The 16,972-nt window shown below is 57.0% G+C and overlaps 1 protein-coding gene across 5 annotated transcripts in view; it reads left to right on the top strand.

Moving 5' to 3' along the window:
• The first annotated feature begins 942 nt into the window (after positions 1-942).
• KCNQ4 (potassium voltage-gated channel subfamily Q member 4) overlaps positions 943-16,972 on the top strand; it is a 56,936-nt gene continuing 40,906 nt past the window's right edge. For 2 of the 5 annotated variants that reach the window (XM_045373462.2, XM_045373450.2), the window contains exon 1: positions 943-1,563. In XM_045373462.2, the coding sequence (XP_045229397.2) occupies positions 1,250-1,563 (314 nt within the window). In that variant the 5' untranslated portion in view covers positions 943-1,249. The remainder of the gene's footprint in view (positions 1,564-16,972) is intronic. The other 3 variants (XR_012421731.1, XR_012421729.1, XM_045373453.2) reach the window with 2 other exon arrangements.

Genomic DNA, 16,972 nt, shown 5'->3' with positions numbered 1-16,972 from the left:
AACTTTCCTGCTGGAGAGGGAATGCCCTGGGACAGTCTCCCCTTTTCTGGCTGGGATTCTGTGGACCTTGGGTAGGGGCTGTGTGTCCCCCCTAAGGCTGGCTCAGAGCTCATCTCCCAACACTCCATCTGCCCAAACCCAGTTCCCTGACCTGGGAGTGAGGCAGGGGAGCAGGCCCCTCCATCGGGGAGGACCCTCTTCTGGGCAGGCTCGGTCTTCCCCCATCATGATGAAGGGAAGCTCAGAGGTGGCAGTCGGTGGGAGAAAGATAGACACACCCAGGCCCACTGTGCTCCACACATCCTGATGCTGCCCAGCAGCCCTAGGGCTCCAGACCTTTCAGGTAAGAGCAGGACAACCGCCGCTGCCCACCCAGCCACGCACAGCACTGGGCACACTTTAAGCACACGCACCAGGCACACAGGGCTCGACCCGGACAGACACACCTCATCCCCTTTGGACTCCACCTCCACTTTCGCAGCCACCCACACCCGACCCACAACTCACACTTCACTAACTCCATCCCAGCACCCAGTAGACCCACAGCCACCACCCTGCACACACAAGTAGACGCCGCTCCACTGGTCTACACCTAAACTCCACGGGACACTGCGTCCCTTCCCCTGCCGCCCGCGGCCACAACTCCACGTGGACTCCACTTTCCACAAGCACACACGAGGCGTCCCACCCCGGGCTGGCCTTCGGGCCCCACTGCCCCACGCAGCCGTGGACACCGCTTGCACGCGCCCGACTTCCCGGCCCCGCGCGCTGCCCCCGCCACGCGGTTCGGCCCAGGCACCAACTCCGCCGCCCGTGCGCCCTGCCCCGCCGCCTGCTCCGCGCGTCCCCTCCCTCCGCCTCGCCTCGCTTGCTCGCTCGCTCCCTCCCGATTTGGGAAGGCGGCCGTGGGGCGGGCGGGGGAGGGGCGGGGCGGGGGAGGGTGACATGTGAGCGGCGCGCGCCGGTGGCAGGTGGAAAGGCGAGCGGCATGGAGCGCGTAATAAGAGAGTTGGAGTCGGAAAGAGCAGCCCCAGTCGCCGGGGAAGCGGGCGGTCAGTGCGGGCTCCGGCGGCCCCCAGGCTCCGAGCGCCCGCCCGCGGCCCCGGCCCGGCCCCGAGCCCCCACCGCCCGCGCCTGCCCCGGGTCGCCCCTCTGGCCCCGGGTCCGAGCCATGCGCCGCTGAGCGCCCCGAGCGCGCCCCCGCCCCGGACCGTGCCCGGGCCCCGGCCCCCCCAGCCCGGCGCCGCCCATGGCCGAGGCCCCCCCGCGCCGCCTCGGCCTGGGTCCCTCGCCCGGGGACGCCCCCCGCGCAGAGCTGGTGGCGCTCACGGCAGTGCAGAGCGAACAGGGCGAGGCGGGCGGGGGCGGCTCCCCGCGCCGCCGTGGCCTCCTGGGCAGCCCCCTGCCGCCGGGCGCGCCCCTCCCTGGGCTGGGCTCCGGCTCGGGCTCCGCCTGCGGCCAGCGCTCCTCGGCCGCGCACAAGCGCTACCGCCGCCTGCAGAACTGGGTCTACAACGTGCTGGAGCGGCCCCGCGGCTGGGCCTTCGTCTACCACGTCTTCATGTGAGTTTGCGACCCCGCGCCCTTCCGCGTGTCCCCGCGCGAGCCTGGCCTCCCGGGGTACTGCCGCCCCGCCCCGGCTCCGCCTTCTGCCCCCTACCTCAGGGCCGACCCTCATCTCTCTGCCCCCAGGCCTGAGCCCCATTTCTGATCCCCTCGCTGAGCCCTACCCTAAGCCCTGATCTCCCAGGCCTGACCCTTGCTTGACCTCGCTTCTGACCTCCCCGCACCGCAACTGCTTATTTCCATCCTGACCGCCAACCTCTGCTCCTCTGTCTCAGGTACTCCCCACCGCCAGCTGCCTCCCCCGAGTCCGCTCAGCGAAGTCTGGGGCCCCTGGAGTGGGCGCCCTTTTGCTCTTCCCCACCACTGCCTCCCTGTGTTCCAGACACAAAGAGGACCCCTTGGCTCCCACACGCTTCTGTCACTTGCTCCCCAGCTCTGAGCTATGAAGGGCTCCCCTCAGGGGTGCTCCTCTCCAGGGCAGCCCTCATTCCCACCCCTGGCCAGCTGACTGTGGGTGTATGGGGGTCCCCGTGGGCCACCTGGGCCCTGACACTCGCCTATGCTGTGTCCGACTTTATCTGTGTCTTCCCTCAGTCTTCCCCTCCACCCTCAACTTCCCAGTGGCAGCAGCGGCCGCCCTGCCTGCCCTGCCCTGCCCTGCCCTGCCGGCTTGGCCCAGCTCGCCTGCCTTGCTGGCCTGCAGCACCAGGCCTGGCTCTAAGCACCAGGGGAAAAAGAAAGAGGAGAGGGGTAGGTTTGGAAACACTGTCGCTGCTGGGGCCCCCTCCTCCCTCTCACCAAGCTCCTACAACTTTCAGAAACACTGACCCCTCTTGGATGTAAAGAGTGAATTTTGGCAGCTCAGAGCTCAGTCTTGGGGGACGGCCTGGCCCAGCTGGGAACATGAGAGGCCCGGCAGATATCAGTTGAAGGGCTGGGCCTGACGCTGGGACGCTCAGAGATGCCCAGAGAGAGACCTCTGGTCCCTGGAAAATGTGTAGCTATTAATCCCTTTTTGCTGCCAACAGAGAGGGCCCTTTGGCGCTGGGGTCTCCTGGGTGGCCCACCTGCCTGCACACCTGACCGTCCAGCAGCCCTCCTGCTGGCCTGGCTGTCCCTCTGCCAGCCTGAGTTTCCACCTGTGTGCAAGTTGGCCAGTCTGCTCATCTCTCCACCTAACTGTCCGCAGTCCTTCTGCTTGCCTGTTTCCATCCATCTGTGGCCTATGCAGTTATCTGGGTGCCTGTCTGTGCATCTGCCTATCCACCTGTCCACCTGACTGTGCACTCTTCCTCTACCTCTCTTTTCCACCTGTCTCTGGGTCTGTCCTTCCGCCTGTCGCTTGGGTGCCTGCTGGCCTGCCTCTGCCCCATCTGAACTGGGCCCACAGAATTTCAGAGGTGAAGGGGAGAAAGATGCCGCACAGGGAGGGGCAGGGTGGGAAAGAGGACTCGCTCGGCCATTAAGTGCGTTGGGGGTGGCAGCCTTGACTCTGTGCAGAGATCTCAGCTGGGCTAGCCCAGGGCAGAGAGTTGAAATTGCTCAGGACATGAGGTCAAGCTTTGGTTCAGGGTCAACGGTTAGGAGTAGCCCAGCCCTTAGTGCCCATTGGGAGGCCTAGGATGAATGCTTATGGCTATAAAGAGGCCTGTTGGAGTGAGGAAGGCCCAGGGCTGGTGGAGTTGGGGGTGAGGGGAGGGGGACTGCTCCTTAGGAGTGGCTGAGTGCCCAAGGAGGGTGAGACACCCCCCAGAGAACAACTGTGCCCTCCGTGGGCTCCTCTTGAGAAGTGACTTTTCCAAGGCATGGCTGGGCCTGGGGAAGCCAATAGGGCTCTGAGGTTGGGTCCTTATCCCCCAGGCTTGGCCTCATGGCCCCCACGAGGGTCAGTGGAGGTGAAGGACCTGCCTCCTGTCCCCTGCCAGGCGCTATGGTTGCCTCCTTTGAAAGGACCGCCCCTTCCTCTCCAGGAGCTAATCCACTGGCACCTTTGCCCCACATCCTGCCCTTTCCCAATGCCAGGAAATGCCCTCGCCAGGGCCGTGCTTGTCCTGACCACTTGTCCCCGGGAGCCCAGGGCCAGGGCATGTCTTGGGAGCTCTAGGGGAGGAAGTATGGTGTGAAAGCACCCTGGTGTTTAAGGATCTCAGGGAATTGGTCACCCATCTTAGAGGTCAAAGGGAGCAGAGGTGTCAGGAACCCCACCTCTTGTGTGCTCTGTGACGTTGGGTTGATCGCTGTGCCTCTCTGAGCTTTAGGTCTGTAGGTCGTCAAAGCGGGTAGAGGCCCCAACCTTGCGGCTCTCTCTGATGAGGTAATGGAGTGGAAAAGAGCTTGGTAAGCTGCGGGGGCCTGTCTGAGCGTGAGAGATGGTTGTTCTTATTGGGGCTGGAGGAGGGGGCCCACACGGAAGGTCTCTCTTGTTTTTAAGGAGCTCCAGATGTGGGGTTTCTCAGTCACACTACAGGGTCTTGCCAGGAAGTACTTCCTGCTGTTGGACTCCTAGCTTGACCACTACACTTTTGGTCAAATCCTTTCTCTTCTTCCCAATCTCCCTCAGTGGCAGCCCAAGTGAGGGGAGTCCAGGGAGTACCGTTAGCTAGGACCCCCTTCCCAGAGATGCAGGCTGTGGCAGGAGGGGCCCCAGCAGAAGAGCCTGCAAGAGAAGGGCTCTGAGCTGGGCACAGTGGCTCTCCCAGCACTGTGGGAGGCTGAGGTGGGAGGATCGCTTGAGCCTAGGAGTTCCAGACCAGCCTGGGCAACATGGTGAGACCCCTGACTCTACAAAATTTAAAAATTAGCTGGGCATGGTGCAGCACACCTGTAGTCACAGCTACTTGGGAAGCTGAAGTGGGAGGACCGCTTGAGCCCAGGAATTCTAGGCTATTGTGAACTGTGATTGCGCCACTGCATTCCAGCCTGAGTGACCGGATGAAACTTTGTCAATTAAAAAGAGAGAGAGAGAAGGGCTCAGGAAGGAGGGAGCTGGGGCGAGAGGAGCCCATTCCCCCTAGGGTATGCCTCCCTCCCATCTGCCAGCCGGTCCCCTCTGAGCCCCACACAGAACCTACATCTTTCTGGCTCCAAGAGGTGGAAGATTGCCTAGAGTACAAGCCCGGATTCGGCCTGTCCTGCGGCAGCTGCAACCTCTGGGAAGAGAAGACTGCTGACTCCTGTCTTCTCCTGTTGGGATCCAGAATGAGGGGCCACTGGGCCCCTCTCCAAGTTTTCCCTCTCTAGACCCTCAGTCTGGTCACCAAACCCCATCCCGCTCCTACGCCCCCGTCCCTGATTTAAGCCCTCAAGCCTTCACAGACTCTGCTCTCTGAATTTTAAGAAACATCACCTCGTGGCCCATCCTGCTCACTGAGCCCTTGAGGGGAATGCTCTCGGTCCCCTTGCTGCCCCCTCTCAAAGGCCACTGCAGCTTCCCTTGAAGTCAGAGTGCTGGAGGGGGCTGGGCCAGACCCTATCTCCCTCCATCCTCCCCAGCCACTATGAGCCGCATGCCTGCTGCTCCCAGCCCCCAGGGCCCAGCAGACTTTCTCTATGTGAAGGTTGGCGGCTCTGTAAACATCCTCCCTCAGCCTTGTCCCTGGGGTCAGAAGCTGTGGGAATGGGGAGGGGAGGAGGTGGCAGCAGCTTCTGGGGCCCGCAGACTCCTAACCCCGAAGCCCCTGACCTCCCACCCCGGCCATCTGAGAAAGAACATCGCCTGGGTTGGAAATCATCCCAGCAAAGGGTCCTCAGAACCCTCAGGCATCCCCACTAGGTCAGTCGGTCCTCACATTTTGACAGCCCCATTTTACTTGTAAGGAAACTGAGGTTCTGGAGTCCAAAGTCACCTGGGAAGTGAGTAGCAGATACAGCGGACTCTGTGCAGAGACCTCAGCTGGGCTAGGCCAGGGCAGAGAGTTGAAATTGTTCCTGCTTCCCTGTGCGGGACTGTTCTCTGTTCCTAGTGGCCACCAGGCTTGGCTCTTGGAGTCTGAACTGAAATCTCTGGTCGTGTGTGCAGCACCAGCTGCACCGTGGCACCGTGCTGAACTCTCTAAACCGGTCTCATTGTGTCCTTCTGCAGCCTTGTGAGGTGGGCACTGTTGTCCTCCTCTTATGACAGATGGGGAAACTGGGACTCAGCAGAGGCCACCCAGTTAATGTGGAAGAGCCTCAGCCCAGAGCGGGGACAAACTGGGAGCTGTTGCTCTCCGCACCACAGCCTCAGCTAGCAGCACCCCAAGCCCAGGCTCCTCAAGAACAGCGCTCCTGTGTCATCGGTCTATCCATCCCCAGCACCCTGCACACAGTCAGCACGAGGTGGGCTGTGACGGCATTTTGTGGAATTGAGTGGAAACTGCCAGCCTCACCCACTGCAGCCACGTTTTAGTTGTAGACCCACGTCACTGCTGCGTACCTGTCTGAATGTCTCACACACACACTCACTGCAACATCGACACACAAACCCAAACACACACATAGCATCCATCCAACAAAGAGTTCTAGCTTACAGCTGCCCCTACCTTTTCCCTGACTTCATAGACACTCGCCATAGACACACACCCGGGCCTGTGGCTCCAGCCCAGACCCCTAGGACAGAACAAAGCTTGCTCCTGTCCTTGAGTTTTTGGCCTTCACCTATACACAACTGCAGGGCTGCCCTTGCGGGTCTGTGTGTATTTTCGTAGCCATCCTGGAGGGCAGCCTCAGAACTGTGGAGGAGTGGGGTGGCTGGCTTCCTAGAACTTCGCTGGCCTTTGCTCCTCCTGGAGGGCCCTTGGAGGTCCTTCGATCTGACCTTGTGGTGTACTGCTGGGTACACCAAGACATAGAAAGGGGCAGCTACTCATCCAAGGTCACACCTAGTGAGTTCGTGGAGAACTGTGCCAGGAACCCAAGCCTTTTGTCTCCCATATCAGGACTCTAGATAACAATTTTCCCAACCTAGCCAATAGGGGGGATGGATGCTCTAAGAACTTTGCCTTGTGATTGAGAAAGTCTTTGAGTGTGACCCAAATTTTTCGTGCTGCTGTTTTTCAACCCCAGTCCTTTTGCTTGGTCTTTGTAAGGAGCTGGGGAGACCATCCTGTTCTTACACTGCCCTCCCCCTCCCCCTTGCACCCCCCCTCCCCTTCGCACTCCCCCTCACACTCCTTTGCCTCTTTCTTCTGGAGTTCTTTGGTGTCACTGGAGACAGTTCCATCTCTCACTGTCTGCCCACCCCACCCCAACTCCATAGTACATTCATTCTTCCATTGAAGATGCCCTGCTGGATGTCTAACTTCAATCCCTGTTGCTGCTGAAGCCCTTATCCTTGGGATGTTTAAGCCAGGAGTGTTTTAAGAGGTGATTATTATTCTTGGGCTGATGGCAGCACTTTGAGTGGATGATTAATTTCAGGCTCTCTGAGCCAGTCAAAGGAGCTGGAACTGCCTGGGAGCAGGGAAAGAGGAAGGCCGAGGCCCTGCCCACAAAGAAGGCTGCCCGGGGAACTTCCCCAGACTCCCTCCTACCTCCCTAGCACCAATGCAGGTCTTTAGGGAACGTCCGATCTTCTTGTGGGCTACGGAGCCCCCCAGCAGGGAATTCTGCATGTTTGCCCTGGGGGAAGCTCCTAGTGTGAGAGTTGAGAGGCTGGGCGTAGGGGAATAGCAGGGACTTTTTTTTCTCCAAAAGCTGTCCTGCGGGGAGCAAAGAGCATGGGCTCTGAGGCTGACAGATCTGCGTTCCTTCCTGGTTCTAGCCTTAGCAGTCATGTGTCCTTGGGCAAGTTACTTAACCTCTCTGGGCTTCAGTTTTCTCATCTGAAAAATGGGAATAATCCTAATACCTGCCTCTAAGATTGTCAGGACTGGATGAGATAAGGCACCGAACACTGCCGGGCACTGTTAGTCATGATCATCCTTACTGTTATTATTATGCTGTAATCACTGTCCTCATTCTCCTCCGGGGAGAGGGTGGCAGGTGTGCTGGGCTCAGCAAGGTGAGTGTGTCTAAGTGTGCTCTGGGGAGAGCAGGAGCTATGTCTGCCTGGGTCCCGGGGCGAGTGGCTCTCCACAGGAGCTGAGGCTGTGTCTTTTGGGCCTCCTGTGGGCCCTGCCCGTCAGTGTCTGACTTACATTCTCTCGTGTAACCCTCACAGCCATCATATCAGGTGGGTGCTGTCTTCTTCATGTCACAGTTGAGCAAAGTGAGGCTGGGTGAGGGGACGTCACACAGCTCATGAATGGACCCCAGCCTGGCTACCTAGGATGCTCACTGATTTGTTTCTTCCTTCGTCTGACAAACAGTTACAGAGCATCAGCTCCATACCAGGACCAGGGAGCCAGAGAGAGCTAGACCATTCCTGTGCCCTGCCTGGCAGGGCGGGGGATTGGGAGCACTATGAGGAGGTCTCAGAGTCTGCCGGGACCACTGGTCTCAGCTGCCTCTTCTCCCAGGGAGATGTTTGGAGAGAGATCTGGTCTGTGTGCAGCTGTGAGCATGTCTGTGAATTATGGAAGGACAGTGTATGCCAGAGGGCCATTGTGTGGCCGAGTTTGGGCCTCATGGTCCAACCCTGGCAACTGGCCTGGCCCCAGGGAGATCAAAGTAGAGCCATGATGCCCAGAGAGACAGCCAGGGACTCCCGGGAGAGGAGGGCACTCCCCCACTCTCTACAGAGCAAATGATCATGGGGAGTGAGGCAGGGAATCCCAAGGGAGATTTAGAGATCTTAGTCCCCATGCTTACTGGGAAGGTGCCCACCCCCTTCTACCTCAGTTCCTGAGCCTCGGTATCTTCTGTAAAATGGGCCTAACAGGAAAGTGGACCTCTCAGGGCTGCCTGGCACACAGTCATGCTGGGTGAATGAGAGAAACTGCTGTCTCAGGACCTTGAACTTCATAGGGTACCACGTAGGGAGCTCTCTTCTAGCATCTTCTCTGGGGGCCCCTCAGGGGACAGGGTGCCACTTCACAGGGCACTCAGGGGGCTGCCTGTCCGCATTGGAGGCTCTGAGGGGCTGGAGAAAGGATGCTGAGCAGACCTCAGTGGCTACACAGAGCCCCCAGGACTCCAGGCTCCCTGGCAACACTGTCGCTGGGGCAGGGGCTGTGTGCCCTGGGGGCTGGCACACGGAGGGGTGAGGAACAAGAGGGGCAACCCCAGGCAGCAGACTGGTTGGGCTGGGAATCCATGGGCAGCGCCTGAGGGAGGGAGCTCAGCGATTCCGTCCCTCCTCACCCCCGGAGATTTTGGGGAACAGTGGGTACAGTGGGGTCTCTAGCCTAAAGCCTGGAAGGGAAATCTTGAGGCACGTTCTCCTGAGACTCCTTAGACACCCAGGCCAGGAAGGTGGGACTGGAGGAAAGCTCACTGGAGATAAATGGAGCATGGTTCCCATCAAAGCAGAAGAGATGGAGGTCAGACAGCAGGAAGGACTGCCCAAGAACCAGGAAGTGAATGAGATTTCCTGGGGTATTGTTTCAAAAACCTGGAGGCCCCCATCTAGCTGGGCTGGACAACATTTACTTGAATTGTCCCTATCAAGCTCCCACAGAGTGAAAGATGGAGGGGAGATGCCTGTTCCCTTCGAGCCCAACTTTGGCGGGGTGTGGGTGGGGGATGGGGTAGGGATCAGCTCGGGTACCCACTGGCTTTTGGGCAGTGGTGGGAGGGTCACAGGCTGCTCCTCCTTCCCCACCACTTCTCTCTGGGAGCTTCAGGCCTGTCCAGGTTGCTGTCTTTGGGTTTATTTTTTGCTGGGCTTGGCCGTCCCCCGGGAGGGGAGGGGACAGGGAGAGAAAGAGGAAAAGCAGGAACAGCTTTGTCAGCACAATCTCAGGCGTCTTCACTCCTGCCCATCTTGGCCCAGCTGCCACCCTCTACTAGAGGGACCAGCCCCTGGGCACAGTAGGGATTCAGACCCTGTGGAACTTCCTCCTTTAGAGGCAGGACCAGCAGGTCTGGAACTGGCCTTTCTATCCCCATCCTCTCTCCATATATCCCTGCTGTACAGAACCTCAGGCCTCAGAGCTGGAGCAGATCTACGGGCTTCATTTCACAGATTGGGAAACTGAGGCTAGAAGGGACCTGATGGCTCAAGGGCACAGCCCACACAGGGCCTTTTCCACCTTCCCTCCTTATACTGGGGTAACATGGGAGAAGTGCTGCCTCCCCGCTACCCTCCCGCTGCCTGTTCCCTGGGTGAACTCATTCACTCATCTCATTTTCCAGCCTCTGGGGATTGGTGGCAGTCTGGTGGGAGCGACAGGGGATGGGGAAAGGACAGTGTGACCCATGGCCCAGCAGAGAGAGGGAGGTACAACCTGGGGACGCACAGAGCCTGGGTGGGGGTATCAGTCCCTCCCCTCCATGCTTTTTATCCTTAAAAAAAAAAATACATTCGCCCTATTTTATAGACAGGGGGATTAAGGTATAAAGAAGTTAATGACTTGCCCAAAGCCAACATAGCTGACAGGCGGTAGAGGCAGGATTCGAACCCAGCATGTCCCTCTCTGGGAGCCATGCATTTAGCCACTCCACCATGCTGCGTCCCCAGGGGGCCCCTATGGGCTCCACTCTGTTGCCCAGGCTGGAGTGCAGTGGCCGGATCTCAGCTCACTGCAAACTCCGCCTCCCGGGTTGACGCCATTCTCCTGCCTCAGCCTCCCGAGTACCTGGGACTACAGGCGCCCGCCACCTCGCCCGGCTAGTTTTTTGTACTTTTTAGTAGAGACGGGGTTTCACCGTGTTAGCCAGGATGGTCTCGATCTCTTAACCTCGTGATCCACCCGTCTCGGCCTCCCAAAGTGCTGGGATTACAGGCTTGAGCCACCGCGCCCGGCTTCTTTTTTTCCTTTCCTTTTTTTTTTTTTTTTTTTTTTTTTTAAGGCAGGGCCTCACTCTGTCACCCAGGCTGGAGTACATGATCACTATGATCACTACAGCCTCAACCTCCTGGGCTCAAGCGATCCTTCCACCTCACCCTCCCAAGGAGCTGGGACTCCAAGATACCCAGCTAGTTTTTAAATTTTTTTGTGGAGACAGAGTCTTGCTATGTTGTCCTGGCTGATCTCCAACTCCTGGCTCAAGCGATCCTCCCATGGCAGCCTCGGGAGCCACCATGGCTGCCTGCTGGGCCTTTCCTTCTTGAATGCACCCCCCTTGACTTTCCTCAAATCTGCCTTTCTGCCTTTTCTCTCTTGGTTCTATCAGCAGTTCTGCCTCCTCTTTCTGCCCCTTGAATGTTGGGGCTTTGTCTCCAGTCCTCTTCTCAGTACGTAGTTTCAGGGGGTGGTCTCATACACTCCTACATCAGGGGTCACCCCTATGATGACAGCCTCCGCTCTGCAGTTTCATCCCTGCGCTTCCTGCCTGCTGACACCTCTCCTCCTCATCCCCTGGGCATCTCAAACTCAGCATCTCCCTCCAAACCTGCCCTCCTTCCTCAATCCACATGACAGTGACTCCCCGACCCCCAGTGCCCAAGTCAGAAATGCCCTCCACACAAGCATCCTTTGCTCTCACCTTAAGAAATGACTTATAATGTCCCAAAGCATTGCACTGTTTAGGGCTTCTGTACTTTTCCTTCTGCCTGCAACTCCCTCCCCTCTCCTGCCTGCTGCGTCATCTGGCTAACTCCTATTCATCCTTCAAGCCCCAGTTTGAGCACCACCTCTTCTTGGAAGCACTCCCTATCCCCATTACCCCAGGCTTGACTGAGGCCCCTTCAGTGCCCCCAGAGCTCTGTTCACCCAGCCCTGTGTGTTTTTTGCTTTTCTGCATGGGACTGTGAGAACTGGGCAGGTGGAGTTGAGCACAGTTCTTGGCATGTGGTCAACAATGAGTGAATGTTTGCTGAGTGAAGGATGAAGGTGGCATTGAGGCCAAGTAGTAAGGTTTTGCCAGCTAGAGAGAAGTGGAGAAAAGACGCCTCAGCCCTCTGTGTGGAGCACTGAACTGTGGGTGCTCATGATTTTTATCTCAAGTGAGCTCCAGGTGGAGGGAACAGTGGAGCAAAGGCCTTGAGATGGGACTTCCTTCCCCTCACTCCTTTGCCCCAAGACCTGCAGAGTACAGGGCCTTGATTGACAGGCTGTGGAGGTGGGCCTTACCCTGTGGGGAGTGGGGAGCCATACACGGTGACATGCCAGGGTGGGGACACTGAATGGGAACCAGGGCTTGCCTCTTTCTGACTGAGTGCTCTGCCGACATGAGGTCATCTAGTTCTTCCAGTACCCACTAGGTAGCAGGCACTATTATTGTTCCCATTTTGCCGACAAGAAACTGGGGCTCAGAGAAGAGAAATACCACATACTAAGTTACACAGCTTGTCTGTGGTCGAGTCAAGACTCAGACCCATGTCGGCGTCAGGGCCAAGCCCGAGCTCTAAATGGTTCTCAGCCTTGCCAGCTGACCCAAGGCAGTTTCCAGTGGCCTAAGGCAAAACCGAGGAGAATCAGGACGGGGTGGCGACTCTTTCATAAAGCTAAATTTATTCCATTTAAAGGACTGTCTTTTAGTATGAGATGATGTCCTTTCTTTTATGAAATGATGGGCTGGGGAAAAAAATGTCCTTACTTGGCAAAATAAAAAGTTGACAACCTTATGCAGTCCCCAAAGTGTTTTTGGAAATTTTACCGGTGGTGCGTGAAATCCCTGAGTTTGGGCGCCAACCCGGCTCCTCCCCACTGAGCTGTGGAGCCAGAAGAGGGAGGGGTCTAGTAGGGACGGAGGGATCAGGGAACAGAGGAGCCTCAGGCCCCGCACTTTGCAGTGAGGACGAACCCAGGGCTCTTTCCTAAGATTGGGTTGGGCGGGTCGGGGGGCAAGGGGCAGATCAGCCAAAATCAAGGGCTCGCCCCCTCAGTTAAAGGAGCACTAGACCAGGAGGCAGCAGGCTAGGGCTCAGCTCCTGCCTCTGCTTCCTGGAGGCTGTGTGATGCCAGGCGGGTGACCCAACCTCTCTGAGGCACCAGCTTCCTTACACATAGAATGACAATTGCCATCTCTCCCTGCTCACCTCATGGGGCTGCCTCCTATAGCAAGTGCTTGGTAAACTGCAAAGTGCTGTGAAGAGCAGGGGGGTTGTGGTGGTTTTACCTTATACATATTTTTTCCTTTTGAGACAGAGTTTTACTCTTTCACCCAGGCTGGAGGGCAGTGGTGTGATCATGGTTCACTGCAGCCTTAAACTCCTGGGCTCAAGCGGTCCTCCTGCCTTAGCCTTTCGTGTAGCTGAGACTACAGGTGCATGTCATGGCGCTAGGCTAATTTTTAAATTTTTTGTAGAGGGGGGATCTTGTTATGTTGCCCAGGCTGGTCTCAAATTCATGTGCTCAAGCAATTTTTCCCACCCTGGCCTCCCAAAGTGCTGAGATTACAGGCGTGAGCCACTGCACTCAGCCCTGGTTTTACTATTCTTATCTTGCCATCACAGGCTCCCACTTCTCTAGGGTCCTAGGCCCCTCATCTCACTTTCACTTTTCACTTACACTGCTTTGAGCCCTGAGGAAGAGATATATGGGGGAGGGGGGCAGGTGGAATGACACAGGCCCTGTAAAAGCATGGTGGCCACACTAGCAATTCCTGTCCTCAGGCTCCCCTGGAGGACAGCTCAGAGATGCCCAGGCTGGAGGCCTGGGGAACTCTAGGAAAAGGATGCACGAAGCCAGAGCCAGGCTAGAGTTCTAAGCACAGACTGTCAGTGAGTAACAAGATTCATAGTCTAATCTCTACCAGGTATTGTGCTAAATATTTTTCACACTGCTTCATTTAATCCTTCCAACAGCCCTATGAGGTAGGTCCTATCATTATCCCCATTATATGGAAGATGACACTGAAGCTTAAAGGTTAAACACTGCCCTTGTCACACAGCCAGGAAGTGGCGAATGCCCAAGAGGATGGCAGTTTTCTGGGCTCAGCTCAGACAACTGAGTGCCTGGAGAGGCCAAGTGTGCAACGATTCTGTGACATGAGAGGGTGGGAACAGTTTGCAGGACTGTGGTGGGGGGCCGAGGGGGTAATCAGTGCACATCAGCGGCACCGGTTTGGGGTGGGAAAGCAAGAGACACGATCCTTCTGGCTAGCTTCTAGCAGTCACCTCCTTCTCTGAGTCTCAGCCTTCCTCTCTGTTCTGACTCTCAATAATAACCAAGATCATAATAGCAGAACCTTACTGAGTGCTTACTGTGGACCAGATGCTGCTCTGACAGCTCGCCATGCCTTCTCTCACTTTTTCCCCTCAATGACACTATGGGGGTAGGCATTGTTATTATGCCTACTTTTCAGATGAGGATGTTGAGGCACAAAGAGGTTAAGTGACTTGCCTGGGTACACGTAGCAGGGCCAGGATTCTAACCCCAAGAGTCTAGCTCTACAGGCTGTGATCTTACCCACCTAACTCACCCGTACTATGTCTGCCTGCTTCTAGTTGGCGGGGGTGGGGGTGGATATGAGGAGCTGTCGAGCCTTAATGTTCGAGGTCCTGGGCCAGGCATGGTGGCTCACACCTGTAATCCCAGCACTTTGGGAGGCAGAGGCAGGCCACCACCTGAGGCCAGGAGTTTGAGACTAGCCTGGCCAACATGGTGAAACCCCATCTCTACTAAAAATACAAAAAATTATCCGGGTGTGGTGGTGGGCACCTATAATCCCAGCTACTTGGGAGGCTGAGGCACGAGAATCGCTTGAACCCGGGAGGTGGAGGTTGCAGTGAACCAAGATCATGCCACCACACTCCAGTCTGGGCGACAGAGTGAGACTCCATCTCAATAAATAAATAAAGTTCAAGGTCTTGCTCCCACCCTGATTCAACCCTGGGGACTCATTCCTTCCCTCTCGCCCTTTCATTTGAGAAGCCTTCTCTTCTAAATGAAGTTCAGCTGCTTATGCCAGTCCTCCCCGGGCAGGCCCTATGCCAGACTCGGGACAGAGCAATGAATCAGACCTTCCTCTGCTCCCTGGGGGAGATGGGCTGGGAAGCTGGCAGTTACCAGGCAGGGTGATAAGTGCCACTGTCCAGGCAGCATGGAGTCCTGTGGGAGCCCAGCACAGAGGGCCAAGCCCAGCCCCAATCTGGGCATGGTTGGGAAGACTTCCCAGAGGAAAAGGCTTAAGTTGAGACTGAAAGATGAGTAGAAGTAGGAGTTACCCAGGTGAAAAGGAGCAAGGAACAGTGTTTCAGGCAGAGAGAATAGCACAGGCAGAGACCCAGAAGTGAGGCTGAACAGGGCATTTGCAAAGAACAGCAAGAAATCAGAAGAGTGGGATCCTAGAGAAGGCAAGAGGTATCTGGATAGAGGCTGGGATGTGACAGGGCCAGGCTCAGCAATGAGGACACCGGGCTGAAGGGCTGCAGCTTCCTGAGAGGGTGATGGGAAGGAAGTGATGTCAGAAGTAACATGGCAGATTCGTGTTTTAGAAACTCCTTTCTGGGACTGTTGAGGAGGATGCTGGAGGGGTGAGGACTCTGGCAAGGAGCCCTGGGGATGCTACCAACTAGTCCCCCTTTTTCCTTTACCTTCCCCCCAGGGTCCAGCCTCCTGAAAGTCTCCTCCAGAGCCATCGACCAACCCTGCCCAGGGCCTGGCTTAACCTGACTCGGAGCCCTAGGACTTTGCCTATAGGGAAAGTCCAGCTGCTTATGCAAACTCTGGCTTGCGGGGAGGTGTGTGTGGTTGAGCTGGGAGCTGGGGGGTTTGTGGGGGTGGCCTTGGAAGCAGAGAGGGTGGGTGCAGGCGCCGAGGCTGTCTGGAAAGGGAATCTGGGGATATGAACTTGGGGTCCATGGAGGTCCCTAGAATAGCAGCCTTATAATGGCTCCAAAAGGGTACACTGGGATTTGGCCCAGATAATGGAGGGACACCCTGGCGAAGGGGCAGAGTCCTGGCAGTTCAGCTAGCCCCAGCTCTGTCTTTTTCTTGAAGCTCAACAGAGTGTGGAAATCACTGGTGTCATCCAGCCGCCTCATTCTTCTGAGGGGGGAACAGGCTCAGAACAGGGCAGGGACTAAACTCAGGTCAGCAGCAGAGCCCAGACCAGAACCCAGGCTCAGTCCAAGCATATTAGTTGTCTCCAGTGATGACAAATAACAGTGAAAACCTTTCTGCAGAGCTTCCCAGGAGCTGGCCTGGGCTTAGGCACCCTCTGCATGGTCTTGGGCAGATGTTTTTCACCTGTCGAGCGTTAGCTCGAGGTCCAAAATACTACGTGTACTGGGAAGGAGGTCCTGTCTCCCACCGATGGTCCACAAAGCTGTTTCAGGCATGCTGGACCCATTGTGGGCTTTAATTACCGTTTGTTCAATGAATCCCACTGAATTCATGTAACAACCCTGGAGGAAGATACTATTATGCTATTTTATGCTGAGGCTCAGAAAGGAGAAGTGACTTGCCCAGGGTCATTCAGCTGAGAAGTTGCTGACTCAGGGTTGGACTCCAGGGGTCCAGATGCCTGTCTAGGACCCCTGATGGACACAGCCCCATTTTTGAGCCTGTGCTCTCAGTGAAAATCAGTTGGTGTTTCAACAAGACCCATCGTCAGCTGGGCAGGGTGTGCATATGTATGTGGAAACTGGGCTGGGCTGCTGGCTGGAACTCAAGCCACACCAATCCCTGTGCCCCTGTGTTGGGACCTGCCTGCAGCTGCTGCCATGGGGGAAGGGGACCTTGCCACTTGCCCTCCTGCATCAAGGGTTTTTTTTCTCCTTGGCCTGGCTGCCTGGGCAAAGGAGCTGGCTGTGGCATGACCATGTGGGCACCTGCCAGCCCCTCCCTTGTTGGGGTCTGGTCATTTAATGCCCTTCACATGACAGGCATGGGGTGGGCCCTGGGCTGGGGAGAGGGATTTGCACGCTCCTAATCCAAGGGCTGCAGCCCTCCCTCTGTCTTGGCCAGGGCCGTGGGAGAGGTTTGTCCTTGCCCCATGCCCAGCAGCCCCAGCTCAGATCCCTGGCACACACCCAGTTCCTCTGCTTGGGGCCTTCCCCTGTCCTGCTTCTGTTCCCCACCCTCCTACTCTGTGAACAGAATTAGGAGCTAGGGGGCAATGCTGGGGCATTCAGGACTGATGGAGGTACAGTGCTACATAGCATGTGGGACTGAAAGATGGGGGCGATGTCAGGGAGGTTCAGGGCGTATGTTGGGGCAGAGTTGGGGTAAGATGATTGGGGTGCAGAGCAGGAGTGTTTGGGGCTCATCCTGGGCCACCCCTTCCTGGAAAAATTTGGCTACAAGTCAGGGAGGCAAATGTGTGGGCCATGCCCCCCTCCTCGCTAGGCAGTAAACACTGCCGTCGCCTGGGAGACGAGAAAACATCTTGGTCCCCCCACGGTTGTTTATACCAGGACTCCCTCTCCTTCTCTGGCCTGGTCTGGCCTCCCCACTCCTGAGCTAGGCGACCTGAGTTGAGGGTCCAGCGCCCTGTC

Source organism: Macaca fascicularis, chromosome 1 (genome assembly GCF_037993035.2).
Source record: "Macaca fascicularis isolate 582-1 chromosome 1, T2T-MFA8v1.1".
Classification (NCBI taxonomy): Eukaryota; Metazoa; Chordata; class Mammalia; order Primates; family Cercopithecidae; genus Macaca; species Macaca fascicularis.
The sequence above is the reverse complement of the archived record's forward strand: the minus strand, read 5'-3'. Positions and strand labels throughout refer to the sequence as shown.